The 14,697-nt window shown below is 39.9% G+C and overlaps 1 protein-coding gene across 1 annotated transcript; it reads right to left on the bottom strand.

Moving 5' to 3' along the window:
* Positions 1 to 11,587: 11,587 nt before the first annotated feature.
* Positions 11,588 to 14,347, bottom strand: LOC119777939 (zinc finger BED domain-containing protein 4-like). The gene is made up of 3 exons (XM_038276949.1): positions 13,700 to 14,347; positions 12,791 to 13,431; positions 11,588 to 12,652 (listed from the first exon to the last, which is right to left on the bottom strand). The coding sequence occupies exons 1-3, from the start codon at positions 14,345 to 14,347 to the stop codon at positions 12,121 to 12,123; spliced, it is 1,821 nt and encodes a 606-aa protein (XP_038132877.1). The 3' UTR covers positions 11,588 to 12,120.
* Positions 14,348 to 14,697: the final 350 nt, after the last annotated feature.

The raw sequence follows: 14,697 nt of genomic DNA, 5'->3' as shown, positions 1-14,697 counted from the left end.
GTGTTTAGAGGCGAAGCTATGACGCATGCGTGTAAAAAAAAAAAATGCGGTTAGAGTGTAAAGATGGAAACGCGAAAGCGGCGTTTCGAAATCTTCCCACTCTGAAGGCTGAATAAAAAAAAGATCGTTTACAGAACCCCGAAACACCGGCTTCGTGTGGATGAGAGGCTGGTTTGGTGAAAAATTTGTGCGTTTAGGCCAGGGTTCGTCTTCGTGTGGACGGGGCCTAAATCAGGCAAAAAAGGTCCCAGCTTTTTCATTTTTGGCTTATAAGCATCATAAAAGATGCTTATAAGCCAAAATGCTTATTCCCCCCTTATAACTTTAAGAAATAAAGATCCATCACATCCAAAGTTTCAGGAGTTAGTTGTCATCATAACAGATGTTTATAAGCCAAAAATGAAAAAGCTGGGGCCTTTTTTGCCTGATTTAGACAGGGAGAACAGATAGCAGGTGGCCTGCTATAATTTGTTCCCCCTTATAACTTTTAGAAATAAAGGTCAATCACATCCAAAGTTTCAGGAGTTAGTTGTCATCATAAAAGATGTTTATAAGCCAAAAATGGAAAAGCTGGGGCCTTTTTTTGCCTGATTTAGACAGGCGGAACAGATTATGGCAGGTGGCCTGCTATAATTTGTTCCCCCCTTGTAACTTTAAGAAATAAAGGTAAATCAACTCCAAAGTTTCAGAGGTTAGTTGTCATCATAAAAGATGTTTATAAGCCAAAAATGGAAAAACTGGGACCTTTTTTGTCTGATTTAGACAGGGGGAACAGATTACAGCAGGTTTTATTTCATCCCATATTGCCAATTGTGGCAAAATGGGATGAAATAAAACGGCTGATGTTAGAAGACAAACTGTTTATAAAGGATAGTACAACATAGATAAATTGTACGTTAATATAAACACAGATATAGATTTAAGTACTAAATTTCAACCAGGAAAAAATTATTTTCCTTCTGCATATAGTCTTTAATAATTACACGTGCACTCCATTTTCTATTTCATTTTTTTTTACAAGTATATGGTTTACAACAGTTTTCAATGAGATGAGAACATTTGGACACTGTGAAGCAATGAGAGATTTTTTTAATGAACGTGTGGAAAAGAACAAGGATCTGTTTGCTTTCAGAGGGAGGAGTAGACACTGCTGTCAGCGACCAGCTTTCAAGCAAACGTTTGTGTTTTATTATTAGTTTTAGATCAATATCACTGGCGATATTCTGCTAAAACATGTGAAGTAAAAAAATAAAACAGTAAAGTTCAACTTTCATACACGTACAACCTTTCACATTTCAAGTTCTGCACGTTGGAATTGAAGCGGAGTTAAGTCGGGCTGTTCTTCCTACTCCGTGCGCGCTCCCGACGAGGGGATAAAAATTTTCGCAGGGATAACTACCTTGGCACGACACCGGGACTGGCAGCCTCTCACACAACACGATCGTGTCATTTCTGGTAAATAATTGTGCCGAAAGAACAGCCGCGTGTGGGTTATCTCCTCTTTCCACGTAATATGGTGGTTTTCCCACGATGCACCGCGCCCGAGGTAAACATTGACGTCACCTGGCGCAGACCGGTTCCCCCCATGCCTCCCCCCCATGGAATTCTAGGGGAGGCTTTAACATGTAAATGAACATGCTGTGAGGTATACAAATGCAAATCAGGGTTGCAGGGGGGGTTTTACTCCAAGTGACATTTTTCTAAAAGGTAAGAAAATCTCTGATACAAAGAGATCAGGCTCAGTATAGCCTCTTACATTTTAGCTTGAATTGATTTATTTAATTAAAGTATAGAGACCAAAACAGATCTTTAGCTGACAGAGCAATACATTTAGAGCAGTAATTATAAAAAAAAAAAAAATTGCATTTAAGATAAAAAATAAAATGTTGTCTGTCAATATGCTCAATTCACAATTACTTGAGTGGAAAAGTTTCAAGAAATGAGTCTGAGATGATTCACTTTATAACATGGCGCATTATCCTGTTGGAAGTAGCCATCAGAAGATTGGTACACTGTGGTCATAAGGTCCGGCCAGGTCAAGATCCGCAATTGCAATCGCACCAAACAGGAAAAAGAACATCAACAAATTCCGGTTCGTCAAATTAAAATATAGCAGCAACAGATCGGTGACTAGAAATTATAGCACAATTCTTATATATACAAAAAAAATCTAACACCGTTTATTTAAATGATTGGATCCAAACTATTGGTTATTCACCAACGAGGAAGCAGATTTCTCATCTCCATCAAAATATTTATTTTATACCGAGGGACTTAAACTTTAATCAAAGTTTTGAATTATCCTTATCCCCGTTACAAAAATCTACAAATATATATATATATTTGGGCAGAAACTGAACATGTGCTGGATGATGGTGGGATTTTTTTAATATGTCATATTAAATTAAGCGCTCACAGGGTTCATACAGGAATGAGTGACTCTAATTTAATGCTATTTTAATGCTATTAGAAATGATTTTAATGCCATCAACAAGAACCATGTACACAAGTTATTAGTGTACATGAAATATGAAGGAGCTGTAAGCAGAGTTCCATGACTCCTGTATGTATGTAAACACACACATATATACGTATATATATATCCTCTAGCTTTTTCTCTGCCTGGAGCGATATAATATATCTGACGAAATTGTTTTTATAAGCATTTTTTATTAAAGAATTATAAATACTTCGATAAACATATTTAAATAATTTTAGTGCCAATTAAGGCCTTGATTTAAAAAAAAAAGAATGATTTTTTAATAATTTTTATTGATCCGCGGAAACCCTGGTTCATCTCGCGCATGCTCTCTACGATCTCCAAGAAACTCTGCAGCGGTCTGCGCGGTCTGCAGCCACAGTGGAGGATGTATGCTTTGCTTTGTTCAGGCGGTCTGGAGCGGAGTATGTGGGATTTCAGGGTAAAACTCCTCTTGGACGCGATGGCGACTCTCCATCGAACAAGACGAACTCAAAGAAGAGATGCTAGCGGTAAATATATATTCAATTACTGCCTGCTAAGCTAAAAGCAGCCTAGCCTAAGCTACGGCTAATAGCAGCCTAGCCTAAAGCTACGGCTAATAGCAGTCTAGCCTAAAGCTACGGCTAATAACAGCCTAGCCTAAAGCTACGGCTAATAGTAGCCTTGCAAGAACAAGCTTTATTAAAGTGTATTTTTTGTGATTCACAGGAAGCAGTACGCCGTCTTCACAACTCGGAGACTAATTGCAGGCGCTATGAACCGGAGCAAGGGTAAGATTTAAAGAATATGCTTTCATTCTGCGGTAAAAGGCAATGGATACGGATAGATACCGATCATAGCTGTACATTTTGTTTTCACAGACCTCCTATTTGCTCGGAGCCATATCAGCAAGTCCAGATTTGCACGATGTTGATAAAGACGACATTGTGTGTAAGTGACTTGTTTTAATGTTTTCTCCTTCCTTGTTACTGTGACTTGCATTTGATATTTTTATTCATACCACTCTCCTTTAATTATTTTCCAGCTGCCTGTAAGACGTATTTTGAGACGGTACGCAGGAGCTTCAGATATACGCAGCCAGCCAACACGTTGCGTGAGGAGCTCTGAGTCGGGCCAGAAGAAAGAGGGTAAGACTTTATTTGGTGACTATTTTTCAGGTGCATTGACAGATGTGTTGTGTCCATATGCAGAGCGCTGATTCATTGTTTTTTTTTCAGCTGCTGAAAGCGATGCAGAGTGTGCTAGCAGATGAGGAAGTGGAACTCTGGAAGTCCGCCACCGTCGGCCTCATGTCCGACGAAGAAGATGACGTCGTTGGCGGTGTCTCTAAGCTGCAGTCCCGGTTAGAAGCGATGCCGAAGTACAGGGCCACGCACAGCAGGCGTCTGCACATCGGACCTGCCTCGGAGGGAATGCTGCCAGTTACCTCCAACCCCGAGGAAGCAAACGGACCGTTCACAGAGTTGTAATTTTTAGATACGCATGTGTTTGGATACGCGTTGTATATAGTTGTGTGTGTTTTAATAAAGCTCTTTCTTTGCATAAACAGCTTCCTGGCAAATGTTCATTTCCTGTATAAAATCATTCATGTCCTTGATGGTCGCCCAATAATTGTGTAGTAGTGTAGGATAACATAAATACACAGCATATGAATGAATAAATATATGAATGAATAAATATATATTCATATATATATATATATATATATATATATATATATATATATATATATATATATATATATATATATGCAAATTTTTATGTAAATATATATATATGCCAACCAATCACGAGCGACTTTACTTGTTTAAAAAGAAGTGGTTCCGTCCAATACTCAGTAAGAAAATTAAAGCCTGGCGTGGCCACGTGTGGTTTTGCTGCCAATCAGAAGCGATTTTACTTGTTTGAGAATAGTGGTTTCAGCCAATACTGAGTAGGTTATTCAAGCCAGACCTTGCCAGCCGCGCGGGTTTGCTGCATTCATATGCTAATTAGGGCCATTAGTAAAGCTGATCACTCTCCACATACGTCAGAGTCCGTTTCCGACAATTTGTGGCACGACAAACGCGGACAAGCGCGGGTTGCAAATTGTCGGAAACTGACGAAAATCAGGGAGATCTGCGGGAGTTTACGGGGACGAAAATCTCACTTTTCATGCAGTGGTAAAGTGTTTTAACAATATAAAACTGGGGAATAAATAACCAATATGCAGCTATGGACATTTTTACAGTAATGGATATTCGAAAATAGCAGCAACATCAGAGATGCAAAATGACAGCAGCATGATATTTAACTGACCAAGGTTTCTATCATTACATTTGATTTTATTTGTTCCTGCTCCCGGTGGTTGGAGCATTTATTCCATTCTGGATTCTTGTGAGTGTAGTCTTTGTTCACTTCACAATAAAAAAGAAATAAATAAACAGTTTTGAAAACTTCTGTATTCATTCTTTTCCTGCTTTGTGTGTCAACGTTTACGGTTGCTAAGCAACAGAGCATACGGCGGTAAAACCCGCCGAAGGGTAGACCTGGTCGAATTCACAGCCTAAACTCTTCCGGTCTCCTTATTTTCAAGGACTTCGAAGGATCCAGTCTAGGTAGACCGCGTCCTTGGAGGACACGTCCTAGGTTTTCTGTCCTGGGAAAGACGCACGAGCTGAATTACTGAAAAGCGTCACATTAGGGCGTATCCCTCCACCAACCCGCAGCCCTGTGGTCTCAACTTTCGTTTGTTCTTACTTGGGTGTAGGAAGTAGCTGTGGATATGGATTTCGCCGATTAAAAAATAAATATAATAATGTAGCAGGAGGACATCTCCTCATGCTCCTGGAGGCATGGGTGTTGGCTGCAGGGGCAGTGTCAGCCAATTGCCTCTGGAGGGCACCCTATAAAAGGGGAGTGGTGGCATCATCTGTTACTCTCTTCCTCTGGTTCCTCCGCTTTGCTTCCGGGTTGCCTCGGCTGCTTGTTAACGGCACAGGTAGGTTGCAGTTGCTGCTAGTGCGCTTAATGGATAATTGTGGTGCTGATGTGCATGTTTGGTGGTTTGTTAGACAAGACGTTCCCGGTTACAGCGCTCGTGATCAGCGCTGTCGATCAAACCTGGCCGTAATCGGCAGTTTTGCCTCCGTCCTCTTCCTCAGTGGGATTTCTCTGGTAGCCGGATCGGTATGTATGCTGTATGACAATCTGACACATTCACTTCCTGCTCCTACACAAAGTAGTAACATTTTGTTGACAGGTCTGTGTGGGGCCTGGTGATCTGGAGAATTCCAGCGGCGTTAACTTGGGAGAAACAACACAGCTTTGACACGTTTCAGCTGCCGCTTTTATAGCTCACGGCAGTCGGATGCCTGAGCTGCGGCTCCATCTCGGTCCCAACTTCTGTTTAACCACGGCGGTGCGGTCTGAGACGCCTTAACCAGCCGGTATCGTGGCTGGTTAAACTTGGAGCCCGCCTGCAGCAGAAATTGCCCTCATCCAGCAGCATAGGCTGGGCTGGATTATTCAAAGGGCTGCTTACTGTATGTGATGACTGTTCAACCTCTTTTACTGGACTGGTTCTTGACTGTTATTATTCCCGGTATTAATTTTCTTATCCTGAGTTGATTCAGTTATTTGGGTTGCCTGAGTCCATGGGGAATTGCATTTTGGGTTAAAATTGTTCCTGTGACTCTTAATGTTGTTGTTTTTTTTGGGTTATTCCTTTTTTCCCCCCTTATAGTGTGTGTGTGAAAAGCGACTTATGCCCCTCTTTGTCTTTTCAGTTGCTGAGAGCTGACGTGGTGGTTCCTGGTGTCCTGGTGGTGGAGACTTCCCTTTTTGGTGTGCAGTGCCGCCCCCTTCCAGTCCTCCATTGTTTTACAGAGTGCATGTGTGTAGTGACTGCCACAAGTGATTTGGGGTGCCTTCCTTTTTGTTTTGGTTTATCTACTGGGATCACTCCTCACTTCGCCTCGACCCACTCCATCAGGTAAGCCTCAGCACCTGAATCAGGCTCTCCCCTTGCCTTCCTGTGTGTGTGGGTAGTATATTTTAACAAGACCTGTCATTTTAACCATGTTTAAATAAAGAATTGTTGTTTTTTTAAATTATAACCACGTCTCTGTCTCTCTCTATGGTAGAAGAAGGTACGTAGATCTACGTATCTTGCCTTTAAAATTAATTCTTTGGGTGAAATTCCCAAGGTGGTGTTATTGGTCCATCAGAAATTGCTAGTATCAGGTTCTCCTTCCCTTATACACCGCCATCTTGCCACAATAATATAAAGAAAAATATAATAATAATAATACTTATAATTATAATAATTATAATAAACAGATAAACACGCACTGGCTTTTATCTAAACCAATTCACTGTTGCCCCGGCTGTGTGCTCTTAATTTTAAAAGAAAAAGACAAAGAAAAATCGGCCATGGGAAAAAAAAAAGAGAACACAAAAATAACAAGAAATCCTAAAAAAAAATAAAATAAAAAGTGAAAAAGACTTTAAACTGAATTAAATGAGTTTGCCTCATCTGTGCTGCCTAGAACAATTTCACAAAGAGTTTTTGTCATAGTGTCATATTACTTAAAAGCTACTGAAGGAAAAAAAACTATCTATCTGGGACAGATTTAGGAAATTTCGGGCCCTATAGGCAAAGACAGGCAGGTGGCCCTTGAAACCTACAAAGACAACACATAAAACAGATACAGAATTTTTAATCGAATAGACATACATTATTTGTTCTACGTCTTGTCCCTCTCTTCTTGTCAATTTTCTTGTTTTCCTCTATATGTTTTGTACTCAGCTGAATTTTCATGCTGTCTCAAAAGGAATGGAATATTTTTTCCAAGCACTAAGCTCACTTAGCTGATTGCTCCTTCCTGTGTTTCCAAAATAAAAGGTGACAGCAAAAGTAAATTACTTCTTTTCACCGTAGACAAGCCATGATCAGCTTATCTGTTCTTGTAGGAGACAAATGTGGTGCATTGTGTGCCATACTATGAATTTGTGTTGTGGAAGTGGAGACTCAAATGGAGGTGGGTGTGTGTACCACGGAAGTATGTGTATAGTTACGCACTCAACTGTCTCACTGGTGAGAGAGTAAGGGTGGGGCTGCCGTAATTTAGTTAGACCTTGTTTGCTACAATCATCCCTGCTGCCCTGTCATAACTGTAGCTCATGCTAATAAACCAAACAAAAAGCATCCTGGATGTCAGCGTGTATCTGTAACAATAAATTATTAAGCGTGTCACAAATAGGGCAACAGATGAGGATCCGACCCAACTCTCAGCGGCTGAAAGGATCTGTTTGGAAGCCGCAATAGTTCTTAATTTTTCATTTGTATGAAATAATAGCTGCAAGATAGAGGAGAGCAGGAAGCGGGTTGTGTGTGTGTGTGTGTGTGTATATATATATAAAATTATCCAGTTTTGACAATTTTTAAATTTTTCTTTTTTTCTGTTCAAACTATAATACTTTTTTTTTAAACTTAGACTTTAATATATATAAAGAAAACAAAACCTGATTTTTTTTATTTTATCTACTTATCAGTTGAGTCCTTTTTTATTTTTAAATAAAGGGTTGTTTATTTACTAAACAGATATGTCTTAGTTCTCCTGCATTATTTCATTTTTCCTCAAATCAGTAGGTTGCTCTCATTTTATTCATTATAGTTTGTTTCTTCCTACATGGATGGACTGAGGGTGTAATTAACATATTTTCATAAAAGTTAAGCCTGGGATTTAAGATTTCAATAAAACACCAAAGATACAGTATATACATTTAAATTAAATCTAATATATATATATATATATATATATATATATATATATATATATATATATTAGATTTAAATTAGATTTAGGGTTAGATTTAAATTGAATAAAAATTTACTGCGGTTTTCCACTTTGCTCTCTCTGGCAACAAGTTAAAATGAATTGTTGTGCACATGCTGTTGCAGATCCAAGTGAAATTTTACCCTTGTCGCACTAGACAGAAGTTTTTATATTGTTTTTCTTCTGTGTGGAGACTGTGATGGGGTTTGAAGTGAATAGAATAGATTTCAACAGCAGGCACGTGCAGAGGGGGGGGCTAAGGGGGCTTGAGCACCTGCCCCTTTTGCTCCATGATCCCAATTTGCCCTTTTGGCCCCTTTTTTTTTTTTTTTTTTTTTTTTTTTTTTATTTGACACTTGTACTGAAATTATTATTATTATCTTTTTTTTTGGCAAGAAAAACAATACAATAAGCCCTCCAGTCACATTGTTACCTTTGACCTTTTGCCAGTGACGACGCACTTGCCTCTCGCACAGTCAGATAAGGCGGCTAACTGCGGAGCTAAAGGTAGCGAACATTCCACATTACACTGTGGCCGCTGCTCATTTGGCCCTAAGCAAGATCAACCATGATCGGACGGATGGCTATGTCTTCAGTCTGCACCGCCTCTCCAATGTCAACCTGAATAGACATGTAAGTGAAACCAAATGAGCCCAATGGATGATGCAGTATTGTTTGATCTAAAACACTGTTTACTCTGTGCTTTTAGTCTTTTACATTGAAAATTATGTTTTTTAATTCACAAAAAACTGTTCTGTAATGATTACAGAACAGTTTTTTTGTGAATTAAAAAACATAATTTTTGGTGAAAATACTGGAGTAGGCTTCCTACTTGTCAGACAACGGAAAACTTTGAACGTTGTATAATTTCTCTACTTTAGCAAAGAGTAGCGGTTTACACAGAGGAAAGTATAGGACGCGGCGCGCCTTTCTCTGAAGAACTACTGAGCGGGAGGAGAGAGCCAGGTGAGGAAAAGCTGTTCTTATCTATCGATTCAGTATTTTTATCATACAGACATTAGGCTGTTGTTCTTGTGCTATGAGCTAGCTGCTAGCTAATGACTTTGCTAGCAAAGCAAGATAACTAAAAAGCTTCCCTGTGTCGTTAATGATAGTAGGACATTCTTCAGTATTACTTATGCAATAGGGGCACATCGCCCATCAAAAACCTATCATCTCCATAATGGATATATGTCTGATTTTCTAATTTCCTTTGCTGCATGATGTACATTGCATTTATTCTAGCGTTAGGTAAATGTATCTTGAAAAAGAACTCATCCAGAACTACCATGATAGATATATGATAGATATAATGTATGAAGCTGGTGAAAACAAAACTGCGCAGCTTATGCAAGGAGGATTGGTTGTCAGAACTTCTTTTGTTGGCAATCGAGAAGGATGTGCCAATCATTCACAGTGAGGTTATTAACATTTTTAAAGACATGGCTAACAGAAAACTGCTGCTGTGAACAAAAGAGAACAAAAATAGCAAAAATGCTTAAAAGTTGGAAATTTGTTTTTAAACAGTTAAATCACCATGACGGAAAATAAGTTTTTGCATCATAATCTTGGATTTAGTTTGGGGGAAAAAGAAAGGCAAGAGACTGAAATAAATAAGACATTGACCTTCACTCAACACAGAAAAGATGAGACAATGCACATTTTCCCATGAGACTGGGTTGGACAATGAGGAAAAAAAGAAAAGAGAAACTGACAAGAAAAAACGAAGAGGAAAGATTGAAGAAAATGTATATAGGTACTTACAAAATACACTAAGACACAAACAGAGTAGGCTTTTCTCATGGTGACATGCAATAATAAAATGTTTGTTTTGTTCTTTTTTTTCTGCAGTTCCACGTTAAAGTTTGATGCAGCAGCTCTGCTTTTCTGAATGGACCGTCTCCATCTCCACTGTCAGTACAGTAAACCAGGCAGACATTCTTTTTTATAGATTACAGTACACTAAAAGGTTGCATTGTGCCCTTGTATGCAACAGTTTAATTCTGTAAAGACAAAATATGTCTGCTGGTCCAGCTCTGATTTACATCTTTGGCTAAATTGCAGGTTTGAATATTGTAATACTTTCCTATAACAAAATAGACCTGCAGAAAGAAATTACTAATAAAATATTTTACTTATGCATAGTTCTATGTTCTTTCCCTTATTTCCCTTAGCTTTGATTGTATGTCTCACAATTTTGTAATTTATCATTGTTCATTAAACTCTGAAAGCTATGTGACTTTGTTAATATTCTGTCCTAAAATGCGATAAGATGTGCCCTTTTTTTTTTTTTGAGCACCTGCCCCTTTAGTGGTCTCTGCACGGCCCTGTTCAACAGTATTGTTAGTACATTATCAAGTAGAAAGCAACAAAATTCACTCTCTGCATTTAACCCATACCATTGGAGAGCAGTGGGCTGGCATTTGCGGTGCCGGGTGAGCAGTGTGGGGGTTAAGGGTCTTGTCCAGGAAACCAGAGTGCAGGCTGTGGGGATCCAACTGGGTACTTGCAGCCTTTACAGAGCACAAGCACACCGCTCTAACCACTAACTCCCCCACTGTGTGTGTGTGTGTGTGTATGAAGTGGCTGGTCTTTTGTGATCTATCTTCAAAAACAATCACCGTCGTTCTCTTGCTAATGCATCTATGGCGGCAGACACTAAAAGCAGCTGGGTGAACAAGAATGTCCAACTCTAAGTAAATGCACGATGTTTCTACATGTATTTGCTCAGGTTATCTTCACAAACTTGTTCAAAATTAAGAAATATGTTCACAAGGAGAGTATACAACATACCTTTTACACATGCCATAAGATTAACTGTATTAAAGACTAAAAATAATCATTTTTCTTTAACACTCATCCATTTAAATTATCGAATTGTGTATAAAATCAAGCACCTAAGCATGCAGACTGTTGTTACAAACATTTGTGAAAATTGGGTCACTCTCAGGAGCTCAGTGAATTCTGGTGTTGTGCTGTAATAGGATACTACCTGTGCAACAAATCCAAAGAATTGATGTATTAAGGCATTGATTTAACATTTAGTTTTTCCCACTAAAATATATATATTAAAAAAATCACTAAATATAAGCAAAAGTTAGCTAAATAACAGAAATGTGACAGTGACATTTTTTCTTAAGCTTTTTATATTTAGTTCCTACTGTTACGTCCATCAGGCTTGTTTGGTGGGGTAACATTAAAGGAGACCTCACAAGGATTTTCTTTAGTGTTGCGCCGATGCCATTTTTAGCCCCGATACCGATACCCGATACCTGGCTGTGCAGAATTTGCCGATACCGATACCATACCGATACCTTTGTGAAGCAGGAAAAAGACTAATACAAATTTAATCCAGTACAACTTTTTATTGCCTACCTGGAATGGGTGACAATAGTAACATGTATAATACTAGTGCAAGAAAGTAAAATTATATTAATAATTGAATAAACTCTGCAAAAATAGTGCAACTTTCATAAAATTGTAACATGTTTAATACTAGTGCAACAGTAAGAATATAAAATTATATTTAAATAAGAGGTACATTTGAGAGATAGCTGCATTAATGAGTATCTGAGGTAAGAACAAACAGGATTAATCAGAACTGACATGAGAAATAATTTCTTCCTGTAAATTAGGTTTAGGCTGATGTGCATTTCTGTAAGTGCAGCCAGAATTTTATAAAATAAATAAAATAAAAATAAATAAATGCTAGTATCCTCCCAACAAGTACCAACTGCAAAAACCACACTGAAGAAACTAAAAATTAAAAAAATTTCACATTAGTCACAGAACTGTCACACAACACTTAGTAGTGTTTACTCAGTCCTCTTGAGGATTCAAGTCTTTGGGGTTCAAGCTCAGATACATTGGCAGATTTTTCTTGAGGAAGATCAGTGTTTCTACATGATCTCCTGACAGCCTATTCCTCTTCTCATCCAGTATGTTAGAAGCTGTGCTGAAAAGCCTCTCACTATCTACGCTGGTGGAGGGAGCGGAGAGAAACTTTGCAGCTGTAGTAGCCAGGGAGGGAAATCGTTCTTTATTCTTTCCCCAGTACTCAAATGGGCTCTCTACGTGGTGGATTGTTCTCTCAGCCAGATATGTCTCTATCTGTACCTGTGTAACTGTGCTGCTGGGCCCACCTTGTTCAGCAGCATGCTCTTGCAGGAATTCCTCATACAGCCCCTTAAAGCAGCTGCTTGTGTTGGGCTCTGCTGTCATCCGGAGGGTCTTACTGGCTGGCTCTGCTGCATCAGTGGTGGTTATCTGCAGTGAAGACTCCTCATTTTTCTCCACCTCTTGGGTCAGTGCACTTCTTGCCAGCTTCCTGTTCTCTGCACTCGTGAAGTATCTGCAGTAAAAAAATAAACAGAGTGGCATAATATAGCTTTTAGCTCATATATGTTGTTATTTAGCACTGCATTTAATTGCACACTAACACAAGATGTTTAAACTTTACACTATACAGCTCACAATTAAACTAACATACCTGTCTTTGTAACGTGGGTCTAATATGGTTGCAACAGAGTACAAGGGCTCCGCCTCAACGGTCTGGAATCTTGTGCCCATAGCTGCTAGAAGTGTTGCCTTCATTGTTTTTATCCCGCTGTCCTCTGTGGTCTGTTTGGCCAACAGACGCTTCAGAACGACGACTGAGGGGATGACCTCTGAGATGGTGGAGGTGGCGAAGCTGATCTGTTTTGTGATCTCTTCAAATGGAGCCAGAATAGTGTTGATTTTCTCCAGCAAGGTCCAGTCACTTGCTGTCAGTGTTGCTGGGAGCTGGTGGTCTGCAGCGTAGAGTGAGAGGGCACTCTTTTGCTCCAGCAGGCTCGCAGTCATATAAAAGGTGCTGTTCCAGCGGGTGGGAACATCTTGGATCAGACGTTTGATTAGCCTTCCCAGTCCTGCCTGGACAGTTTCAAGTCTTGATGTGGCCAATGGGGAATGTTTGAAGTGTCCGATTATTTTTCTCCCACTGGCCAGCTCATCGCTCACATTTTTCTGGGACAGCAGTCCATCGTGCACCACGAGTTGAATCATGTGTGAGAAACATCCCAGGCTGGAGACTCCCAGGTCCATCATTGCCTTCTTCATATTGCTTGCATTGTCCCGAAGAATGGCATGGACCTTTAATAATAATAATAAGAATTAGCATAATATTATTAATAATAATGTAATTATAATAAAAGTTAACCACAGCATCCTGTATTTGTATCGACCTCCCTATCTCTGTACAACAGCAGCAACATCACACAACTCCATCATCATAGCAACGCATAATACACGTAGGCATGAGTCTCTCTCTCTCTCTCTCTCTCTCACACACACACACACACATAGGTCGCAAATTACTGCGGCATTTCTTTCAAAGTTTAGACTAGAAAACGTACGTTACCTTTGACTTCGGGATGCTCCAGTTGTGCAGCATGCTCTCAATTGCTCCTGCAATAGCTTCGCCCGTGTGTGATCCCTTGAATTCATTCGCATGTAGAATGATGCTTTTCGGTGTGAATGTTTCCAAGTCTACCCAGTGGGCTGTCAGGCTAAGCAGGGAAAGCGGGGAGACTTGGCTGCTCCAGAGGTCGGTTGAAAAGCTTATGGCCCCTGCCTCCCCTAGCTTTCCTAAAACATGCTCCGTTACTTTATTTTTCAGTGCCGGGATAGTCGTCCCTGTGATGTATTTGCGACTTGGGACCTTATACTTAGGTACTGTGTGAGCCATAAAAAGCCGGAAGCCCACGCTTTCAACGAAGGAGAGGGGCAGGTTACAGAGAACAGTCATCTCGGTTATTTTCTCAGACATCTGTCTTGCTGCTTCACTCTTCTCGTCCCACTGCTCTTTCCCACGAAGTGAACTGACCAGGGTTTGTTGCTGCGGTCCTTCCTGGCTTCGCTTGGTAGTCTCGAACTCTTTATGTTCGTTCACATGTTTCGACTTCAAAGGTTTGATTAGGTTCGAGGTATTGAAACTACCCGTTTTAACTCTGCCTCGTGAAACTTTCAGGTCGCAAATCTTGCATTTAGCTGTTGTACTCGCAGACATTTTCTTCTCCTGGTTTGTTTTTCCGCTGCATGAAAAAGCTGCCCCGGCATTGGTCAAGAGCGGCTATTGGCCCGCCCTTATTGGTCTGGAGCGGGCCAATAGCGATAGTTAACACTAGTCCATGTCGGGAGAGAGAAGGCTGCGTTCAGGTGACATACGAAAAAATGGTATCGGTGCACTATTTGTTGGTACTCGCCGATGCCGAAACCACCATTTTAGTGCTGGACCGGGCCCCCGCCCCAAAACTGGTATCGGTATCCGTGCAACACTAATTTTCTTTAAAGTGAAAATTGAATTTATTAAATTATAATAAAGAAAACAAAACCTGAAAAATTGGCTGGCTGGTTTAT

The sequence above is a fragment of the Cyprinodon tularosa genome, unplaced genomic scaffold, assembly GCF_016077235.1.
Source record: "Cyprinodon tularosa strain WSP-4 unplaced genomic scaffold, ASM1607723v1 ctg129, whole genome shotgun sequence".
Taxonomy (NCBI): domain Eukaryota; kingdom Metazoa; phylum Chordata; class Actinopteri; order Cyprinodontiformes; family Cyprinodontidae; genus Cyprinodon; species Cyprinodon tularosa.
Note: the sequence above shows the minus strand (reverse complement) of the source record. Positions and strands in the feature narration are given on the sequence as shown.